Raw genomic sequence first — 9,725 nt, 5'->3', positions numbered from 1 at the left:
AGGTACATTGTGTAACTTTTCAAATTGGTTTTGTGTATGTTGTTTATAACCCAGTTTTAGTGGGTTAGCGATTGTGATAAAGTGGTATAAGAAAATGCCAAGACAAAATACATAAACTATATGCAACATTGCTTTTGCGCGTTAGTCATTTTTTGTTGCTTTAGTGGCCCATCGGTTGATGAATTACGGGTTCCCTCTAGTGCTGATATGTTTGATTGCAGCTGTCCAGAACGGAAGTTAAGAAATGACGCCAGGAATATTGCAACGTCACCACGTTATTTTGTCGTTGTTTAGCTTGGGGGAAAAAGCTGGCTATCAGCTAGCTAGCTAGCTAGCGGTCCTGTGTTATTTGTACATTTTTATAATTTTAGCAGCCCGGCTTAACCAGAGTATCTGGTCCGGGAATAAAACACGTGCGCTGATGAATGTCTTTGAGGGACTACAGTACGTTTCATGTCGTGTCTACTGGTGAAGAATATGGAGGTTGTGGACAGTCCCCTTAACCTCGTAAGTTTCTGTTTATGTTGCAATCCCTACACAGTACCTTGCTCGTTACGCTAGCTGAGCAGGCTACACCAAAGAAGGTTAACGTTCGCTAGCTAGGTACATCCCAAGCTAGCTTTATGTTTTTCTAGCCAGCCAGTGGTTTTGTTCTAGAAATCAAACCAATGAAGGATTGTCCTTGGTGTACATTTGACACTTTGCGATCTCTGTGGCTTTGTAACGTTTGGAAACGAAATGTCACGTTCCAGTGTTGTGATAACTAACGTTATTTTTGTTGTGGTATTGTTGGCTGTATTGATAAGCAGTTACTTACTAGCTATCTAGCTAGTCAAGTAATCCATCTAACTATTAGTTAACTCTCTGGTTACTTGGCAACGTAACTAAATGAACATTATGAAGCTTTAGGTGCCTGTAGTACAGTAGCGGTCAATCTGTAACATTCAGTGCCAGGCAGCTTCAGGAGTAAACATGTTGCGAAATAAAAGGAACACGTTTCAAAACTTGAGCTTTTATTAGTTAATGGTTAATATAAAGAATTTCCTATCAGTGTCTCCTCTTAAAAAAATATAATGACATCAGGGATGTTCCTTTACCTTGATTTTCCCTTTTTGAGGGGTCCAGGAAGCTCAGTTCTGGTTATTTTTTGAGAGCATTCTACCCCTAAGAAGAGCATTCTATCCCTAAATGATGCTGACATTAAATGTCCATCTCCAGAAGTAAGCTTGACTAAATTAACTGTTGGTAAAACAATTTGGTAAAATAATTTGAACATATTGCACCCTGAAACTGAACTCTGAACCTCAAAGCCAGTTCTACTCCCCAGTTCTACTCCCCAGTTCTACTCCCCAGTTCTACTCCCCAGTTCTACTCCCCAGTTCTACTCCCCAGTTCTACTCCCCAGTTCTACTCCCCAGTTCTACTCCCCAGTTCTACTCCCCAGTTCTACTCCCCAGTTCTACTCCCCAGTTCTACTCCCCAGTTCTACTCCCTTTTTTTTCTTTACAACACTCTAATCAGGTACTTAGAACGAGGTAGGTGCTATTAATGATGAGGCAGAGAAAAAAAAAGCATGCTTTGGGCCTAAGTTGAATACCGCTGTGTTAGACAATGCATTCTCTATAGCCTATTGTCAGGTATAAGTAAGCAATACAGCACAAGAGATGTGGTATATGGTCAACATATCACGGCTAAGAGCTGTTCTTAGGCATAACGCAGCACAGAGTGCCTGGACATAGATGTTAGCAGTGGTATATTGGCGATATATGACAAACCCCTGAGGTGCCTTACTGCGTTTGTATCCTAACTGGTTTCCAACAGGATTTCTTATCTGATCCGCCACACAGAGTCCCTCTCGTCAATATTTTCTTTGCTCTCCTAACAGGCCCATCAGCAGTCCAGGAAGGCAGACCGTTTGCTGGCGGCTGGTAAATATGAAGAAGCTATCTCCTGCCATGGGACTGCTGTAGGTGGGTAGACTCAATACCACTCTGCTGACAGACATTGGCGCACACACACTTTTTATTTACCGTTTTTGGCTGTGGCTCTCTTATCGTATCATAAGAGGACATTTACTGACAGTTAATGGTTTCAGCTGTCTGACTGAAACACAGAAACACACCATCCTCCTCACTTCGCCCTTAACCTCTCTTATCAGTTGGTCAATCTTTTTCCAGTAGATTTGTATCTGGGGTTTGACCAATTTGTTCCCCCGGTTAATGACAAAAATAATAGCGCTTCTACTTCCTGCTCAGCAAAACCTATTTAGGCTCATTTGGAGAATTTATTTTTGTTGCAAATCTATTTGAAGATTCAGTTCTGCCAACTAATAACCTCAATTTCCTGCCAGCTACTGTGAACGTCATGGGAGGTTTGATTTTCTTTGCTTTTGACTCACATAAAGAGGGATCTGAAAGTAGAAGCTGATTAGAAGCTGGGGGATTAGAACATAATGGGGCTTTATGATGATAATGATCATTTGTATTTTGCTTGAGGCCTTGAAAGTGATGTGTGTCTGTGTGTCACAGAGCTCCTGAGGGATGCCATGAAGCTGACAGAGTGTGAACAGGTCAGATACACTTGGTCATTGATATTGTCCTGGTATTGTGGCAGGGTGGGGGACCGGGGTAGGTAGGGGGACCTGGGGAAGTAGGGGGATGGGCTGGGGGGGGGGGCAGGAAATGTGGGGGGGACAGGGGGAGGAAAGGGGGAGGTTTTTAAATAGGAAGTTTAGTTTTTGACTGCACTGAGAGCATCGGTGAAATGACTACCATGTAGAATGAGTGACGTGGTTGTTTTGAGTCCCTGAGGCCTGTTCCTCCGTGTGTGTGGTCTAGGCATGTCTGTCCATGGAGCTTCAGAGAGACAGCCACGTTAAGCAGCAGCGGCTGATCCAGGAGAAATGGAAGCGGGCCAGGCGAGAGGGCAAACCCAGAGTCCTCCAGAGCCACCCCTCCACAGACCAGCCCCCCGTCCCGGGACTCCACCTCTCCGCGGAGCCCTCCATCCCTGGACCCCACCCCACCGCGGAGCCCCCACGTGACACAGAGAGGGAGTACGATACCTGGCTCTACCTCCTGAAGAACAAGGGCTCTGCCCCTCCGCCCGCACCCTGTGCCGGCAGCAAGGCCCAGAAAGACGACAAGACGCGTCTGGAGGAGCAACAGACCACCATTGACAACCTGCGGCGCCTGGTGGAACACCTGATGGGCGAGAATGAGAAACTGGCCCAGGAGAACGAGCGTCTGTCGGTGGAGAACGCTCGGCTGAAGAGGGACGCGGCGGACACGGACCTACTGGAGAAGTCGGAGCTGTGGGTGGTTCCCCAGCCCCAGGAAAGGAAGAAGGACATCCCCATCCCTAACCTGCCCCCTCTGGAGATGCCCACACAGGACATCTCTCTGGAAGACCTGCCAGCGCTGGAACTCCCCGAAGACATCCAGCATGAACTGCAGGAGCTCCTGGAGCAAGACAATCAGCTGTGATGGAGCAGTCAGCCGCCCCCGGCCACACCGGGTCTGCCATTCCGACACTAACAAACGTACTTATGGGAGCTTCTCTGCAGCCCCTCTGTGTCACTAGAGTGAGAACTGGACCTGGAAGAAAAGAACCGACTCATCTAAATGAGTGTTTGGTCGGTGGCCTGATAGGCAGACGTTATCACAAGGGGGGCGTGACATTGGTAATAATTCTAATTTCTCCGGTTCTCTCCTTCTGTCTCCCTGGTGACCGTCTGATCTGGTTCTCGCACAAGAAAACATTTTCATACACAAACACAGAAAAATACTTGCAGAAATTGTGCCTTTGAAAAAGGCAGAAACTGGTTGTGTTCGTTAGCATGTTGTTGAAGTCAGAAGTAATGACGATCATCTGTGACTATCTATGCTTTGATGACAGGCTTTCTCTTTATCTGAAAGCCCTGACTTGTCAAATGAGGGCTGGTTAACTGAGTTGTTGACCCACTGGCTGAGGATGTGACTAGTTGACTATTTGACTGGTTGTCTAACTAGTAGACCGTCTGGCTGACTAACTGGACGGTGGTTCTCCATCTTCCTACTAGAGGTCTGTCACTACAGCAGCAGCTCTCGTCAAAGCAAACGCTGTGGTGGGAGGCTGTGATCTCTCCGGTGATTTTCTGCCTGGAACCCTGACCCTTCTCTGAACTCTGAACCCTGACCCACCATCGACAGGGTAAAGATGGCATCATCCCCAGTACGCTGGGCAGGACCCTGCCCGCTACTCAGCGGTGGAAGCTTTTCTCCCAGAACGAGGGACGAATGAACACTGTGATCTATCTTGTCTGTTTGTCTGTCTGTTGGACCTGCAGTTTAATGTCACCAACAACAATAGAGCTTGAGGGTTTTTTTTTTTTTTTTTTTTTTTTACTTTCAAGGTAAATGATATAGCGTGTTTGTTCTTGCAATGCAACATTTTTCTTTAGCATATTTTATTTTTCTTTCTTAATAAATGGAAATGAGTGTAGAACCTTGTGACTTTTATTTGCCTTACAGAGGAGGACGCCCAAACACTTCAGGTCACTTTTCCTTTTGGATGCTAGTTAGTCAAGATTGTCTTGCTTTTTCATAGCAATGTTTCAGTGAGGGGATCTAGAGCTGCCAAACTCAGCAATAACAGCTGTCTGCATTCCCTCCTGGCTTTACCGGTCTCTGGATACACAGACAGCCATGGCCAAGGCCTCAGCTGTGCAGCGTTTTGCTCCGTACTGTCTACATCCAGGACAGGGCCTTCTAATAGCCACCTTGGACAAAAAGACACGATTAAACAGCATCCAAAAATGGCACCTGATCATTTCATAGGTGGTGCACTACGTTTGACCAGAAACGTAGGGCTTAAGATGGCATTGAGGCCGGGCGGCTGTCTGGAGGAGCTTGGAGCCTCTGGCCCGTCCAGCCCAGTTCTAGACCCGTGGGATGTGAGCTTGGGCAGCATCACCCTCCAAACCCTGGGTTGACATCTCTCTACATGAGTCTCTCTAGTTTAATTTGTACTGTAATCACTTGTTGATTGTGTAACGAAACACACACAAGTTAATATTTTCAGGTATCTTTTAGGTTTGCTTGATTTCTCTGTTTCAGTACACAGATAAATGGATCTGTCCAAAATACATTTGTGAACCTCCAACATGACAGTATCAATCACAGGCTGGATCATCTATTCAACAGAGCAGCATTAACCTTAAGTAATCTACCTGTCTGACCCCCCCCCCCTGACTGATATCATATAATTCTATAATATGTATATTATATGATTATATATAATTAAAGCTTTGATGTGATGCAGCTTATCTAGGAGATTATGTTGTTATGAAGAGGGAACCAAATCCACCCATTTTATTTAAAGTAAATCGGGTTTACAACAGTAATCAGGGTGCATTAGACTTTTGTGGGGGGGGTTTTGCGTGATGTGTGTGCTGCCATATGATGATGAACATGTAAACTATGTTTCGGTGATGCATGAATGACAGCGCTGGCTGTGTGTCAATGACTGATTAGATATTAAAAAATACTTTTATATTTGTGTGGACTTCCTTTCATGCAGAGAGAGTGACCCTTATTGAGATCAATTTCTGTGATCCCTTGCATTGGTACAGATGTCCACTCCATCTATGCACGGATGGCAGCAGTTTCAGTAGACCAACAGCGGCGTCCAGTGGTAGAATCAAACTTTTTTTTTTTTTTAAATAACGCTCGCTCTGGTCAAACATTCCATACCAACGCAGCTGTTTGTTGTGTCCTGTATTATAAAATTTAAAACATTTTTGTGCAAGGCTCCTCTTAATAAATCATAAATGACAACCATGAAAATGGCTGTGACCAAAATACACAGACATATCGCAACATTCCACGACACCTGTGCATCATACAGGACACCATCTACATAAGGCACACAGGAGACAGACTTTGATAAATCCATTTTAATGGACAATGTAAAACCCTTCTGAACTTCAATGTACAAAGTATGTAACACTTGTACTTTTAAAATTGGAAATTGAAGCAAGCCATGTTTTAAAAAAATACATCAGTGAATGTATATATATGTATATATTTACACAGTATAATATGTTTTTAATTAGTTTTTCCATTTAACTTCAAAATTTCACCATTGTAAATCTTTAACAAAAAAGAAAAACAAGACCATTTTCTTAAATAAATTACAACTTTGTGTAAATGTCTCCATTTTACAGTGAATACTTATTAATAAAATGCTCAAGTGTATTATTTAGTCTTTCTTTTTTACATAATACAACTTTACACTGTTTTGTACAATAGAGTAATTTGGCAGTTCATTTTCAAAAGATATGGCATGAGGACTGCAATTCAGCAACAATTCCCAAAGTTCCAGGCGATAGCTGAAGAAGTCTGTCTCCTCTCACAGTTAATGTCTCAATGTAGTATCGGTATCTCAGCTAATCATTTAGCAAACTGTACAAGTCACCTTTACACTATCTAGAACATAATAATTGCAATAGAACTCCTATAAAATAAATACATTACTTTCATGGAAACAATATACAACAGATTGAAAGAAGTAAAACAACAAAACAAACAACAAAACAAAAACGGCAACAAACAAATAGAGAAGAGAACAGAAGGTTCCAGAACAGACCAGCCATCAGTGCTGCTGCTTATATAAGTAACTTCTGCAGACATTGTTTTGTATAATTACAGTTCTCCTGATGCTGGGTAGCGATACTGCAACGACAGATACTGGTCAGTATCTTAATGCTGTGTGATAATGCTCTGGGTCATGATACTGGTCAGTATCTTAATATTGTGTGATAATGCTCTGGATCATGATAATGGTCAGTATCTTAATGTTGTGATAATGCTCTGGGTCATGATACTGGTCAGAATCTTAATGCTGTGATAATGCTCTGGGTCATGATACTGGTCAGTATCTTAATGCTGTGATAATGCTCTGGGTCATGATACTGGTCAGTAAGGTGATGAACAGCTTAGTGTTTTACTCTGCTTGGCACTGGAGGTTGATGCTGCTGTGGTTAGTGTGCATATATCTGTTCCAGGTGAATCTAGGGATCTAGGGAGCAGAGGCTCTAGAGAGGGAGGTGCCAGGGAGACAACTGGTCATGAGTTCTTCTCCTCTTCCTCCTCCTCTTGCTCCTTCTGGCTGAACCTCCTCAGTGATGTCACTGCATCCTTCACACAGTGGTACAAGATGTTCTTTACCTGGAGAGGGAGAGAAGGGGACTGTTTTAACGAGAGAGGAGTACAGAAGGACTGAGAGGCTAAGTGGTAAATGAGGACCAGAGAGAGAACAGTGGAAAGACAGGACAGGGTGACACGACTGATGACAACCAGACTCACTCATCCAGACAGAACAACATGACCCTGAAGTAAATGGAGAGAAAGGCAGACAGAGAGACAGATGGACCGAGACAGAGAGACAGATGGACCGAGACAGATGGACAGAGAGACAGACGGACAGAGACAGACAGAGACAGACGGAGACAGAGAGACAGACAGACGGACAGAGACAGATAGAGACAAACGGACATAAACACTGAGAAAGAGAGACACACACAGAAAGTGTGTCAGTCATGGCTGAACCTGACCCATTGTGTCCTCACTATCATCTGACAGTGACTCTGAGGCAAGTCCCAAATAGCACCCTATCCCCTGTCCAATACACCCTCCCTCATGGGCCCTGCCTGGTCAGAAGTAGTGCACTATAACAGGGTGGGATTTGGGACGTACCTGGAAGTGCTGATATCTGGAGATTTGTTTGAGCGATGCAACTAATTCTAGACATATCTTCTGATGATCTGGATGTGTGAGAAATGTATAAAATCTGCTCTGAACTTTTTCCTGAGCATCTCCAAAATCTAGAAGGAAATTGCAATGAACTACCAGGCTTCCCAGTATGACTGTTCAAACCGGACGTGCCTATTAAAGCATTGCTATTAAACACCACGAAAACTATTCAGGAAATGATAGCCTGCCACTGTAAATCACAATACAACCAGGGTGATGAAGGTCAAGGGAAAGTGAATGAGGAGAGGACAGGGTTTATCACAGCTAACACACCTGGAGTTTATCTTCATAGTTGAACTCTTCTTTGGAGGATCTAAGTTCCTGTGTCAGGTTGAATGAGTGGAACACGTGCTCCGGAGATACAAAGTCATTTATCACCTGGACACAACTGTGAAGGTTCTGCACCTGTTACAGAGAGTAGGACAGACACAACATGTTATCACTAACTCAAAGACAGCCAACTGTAATTCCTACAGAACCACTTGACACCAGCATAGAGGGAGATAGCGAGGGTAGAATGGGAGAGACAGAGATGAATGTCAGTGTAAGGAGAGAGAATGATATCAAAAGAGAGAGAGAGATTAATGCCAGTGTAAGAGAGCATTATATCAAAATAAAGGAAGAGAGAGAAAGAGAGAGATTAATGCCAGTGTATGGAGAGAGAATGATATCAAAATAAAGGAAGAGGGAGAGAGAGAGAGATTAACGCCAGTGTAAGGAGAGTGACAGACAGATGGATGCCAGTTGCAGAGAAAAAGAATGGGGAGTGAAAGACAGCATAAAAGACAAGATTGTCGCTAAAGCCCAGCAGGAAGTGGGTCAGAGAGACAGGAAGTGGGGGTATAACAGCAGAACAACAACAGCAGCAGTAGTAGTAGACTGAAATCAGTGCCTACTAGGCATGCTGTTGAACAATAGTTAAACAAAAGGTCACTCCACGTGCCCAGGAAAATGCACAACAAAATACCAGAGACAGTGTGGACGTGCTCAGGTTTCAGTGTTTGCTTGTTGGGTTCTATTCCAGTGTTCTTCTACTAGGTTCTATAATAGTGTTCTCCTTTTGGGTTCTATTCCAGTGTTCTCCTATTGGGTTCCAGTTTCAGGACAATATTCCAATTTAATTAAATGTACAGTCATGTGAACAAATTAGGACACCCCATGACTACCGCTGTCTTTCCCAACATATTTAAACATATCGAAATCTGATCGTCACTTAAAAAAAAATTGAGGTAGCGTAACGACAATAAAACTGAAGTAATGTCTTGTACAAACAATATGTAAAATGTAATTAATAGAAATGCAATTTTCTTGTGAGGACAAAGTTAAGAGACCGCAAAATGTATTATCACTGATAATGCCTTAAATTAGAATCAGGTGCACCACATCAGGTGCAAATGATTAGGACATCGTTAGAGAGGATTTTGGAGGAGCCTGTCTTATTTAAGCCTCAGCCATTTAGTTTGGTTTGCGCTTAATTGTTAAAGTGAGTGGTATCATCATGGCAAGATCAGAAGAGCTCTCGAAGACCTTCAGAGAGAAGGTTGTAGATGCGTATGAGTCTGGGAAGGGATTTAAAAAGATCTCCAAACAATTAGAAATCAGCCATTCCACAGACCAGAAAATTATTTCCAAGTGGAGAACATTTAAAACAACAGCCAACATGGCCAGATCAGGCCGGCCTAGCAAGTTCAGACTGCATGATGAGTAAAGAACTCTCAAACAATTGTAAAATGTCATCACGGGACCTACAGGTAGCTCTTGCCACAGTTTATGTCAAATTACATGCATCTATGATCAGACTGCAAAAGTCTGATTTTCTTGGGAGGTGTGCAAGGAAGAAACCCTTGCTGTAAAAAAAAAGAAAACACCAGAGCAAGACTAAAACACCAGACACCTAGACAAAGAAAAAAGGCTGCATCAAGTGGGAAAACC

The 9,725-nt window shown here is 43.4% G+C and overlaps 2 protein-coding genes across 5 annotated transcripts in view; one reads left to right on the top strand and one right to left on the bottom strand.

The window, feature by feature from the left end:
- The first annotated feature begins 270 nt into the window (after positions 1-270).
- nrbf2b (nuclear receptor binding factor 2b) lies at positions 271-5,532 on the top strand. The gene is made up of 4 exons (XM_010897674.5): positions 271-507; positions 1,886-1,970; positions 2,529-2,569; positions 2,838-5,532. The coding sequence occupies exons 1-4, from the start codon at positions 454-456 to the stop codon at positions 3,483-3,485; spliced, it is 828 nt and encodes a 275-aa protein (XP_010895976.1). The 5' UTR covers positions 271-453; the 3' UTR covers positions 3,486-5,532.
- Positions 5,533-6,824: 1,292 nt separating this feature from the next.
- Positions 6,825-9,725, bottom strand: part of jmjd1cb (jumonji domain containing 1Cb) — a 122,412-nt gene continuing 119,511 nt past the window's right edge. For all 4 annotated transcript variants that reach the window (XM_013134161.4, XM_029120426.2, XM_029120427.2 and 1 more), the window contains 2 exons: positions 8,067-8,198; positions 6,825-7,208 (listed from right to left, as the gene is read on the bottom strand). In XM_013134161.4, the coding sequence (XP_012989615.3) occupies positions 7,107-7,208; positions 8,067-8,198 (234 nt within the window). In that variant the 3' untranslated portion in view covers positions 6,825-7,106. The remainder of the gene's footprint in view (positions 7,209-8,066; positions 8,199-9,725) is intronic.

The sequence above is a fragment of the Esox lucius genome, chromosome 6 (genome assembly GCF_011004845.1).
Source record: "Esox lucius isolate fEsoLuc1 chromosome 6, fEsoLuc1.pri, whole genome shotgun sequence".
Lineage (NCBI taxonomy): Eukaryota > Metazoa > Chordata > Actinopteri > Esociformes > Esocidae > Esox > Esox lucius.
This window is presented reverse-complemented; position numbering and strand designations above follow the sequence as displayed.

Excerpts from the sequence above, each read along its gene's own strand:
- nrbf2b (XM_010897674.5), top strand. The coding sequence starts at position 454 with ATGTCGTGTCTACTGGTGAAGAATATGGAGGTTGTGGACAGTCCCCTT. Across the intron at positions 1,971-2,528 it reads CTGCCATGGGACTGCTGTAG|AGCTCCTGAGGGATGCCATG; the intron begins GTGGGTAGACTC and ends TGTGTGTCACAG. Across the intron at positions 2,570-2,837 it reads AGCTGACAGAGTGTGAACAG|GCATGTCTGTCCATGGAGCT; the intron begins GTCAGATACACT and ends TGTGTGGTCTAG.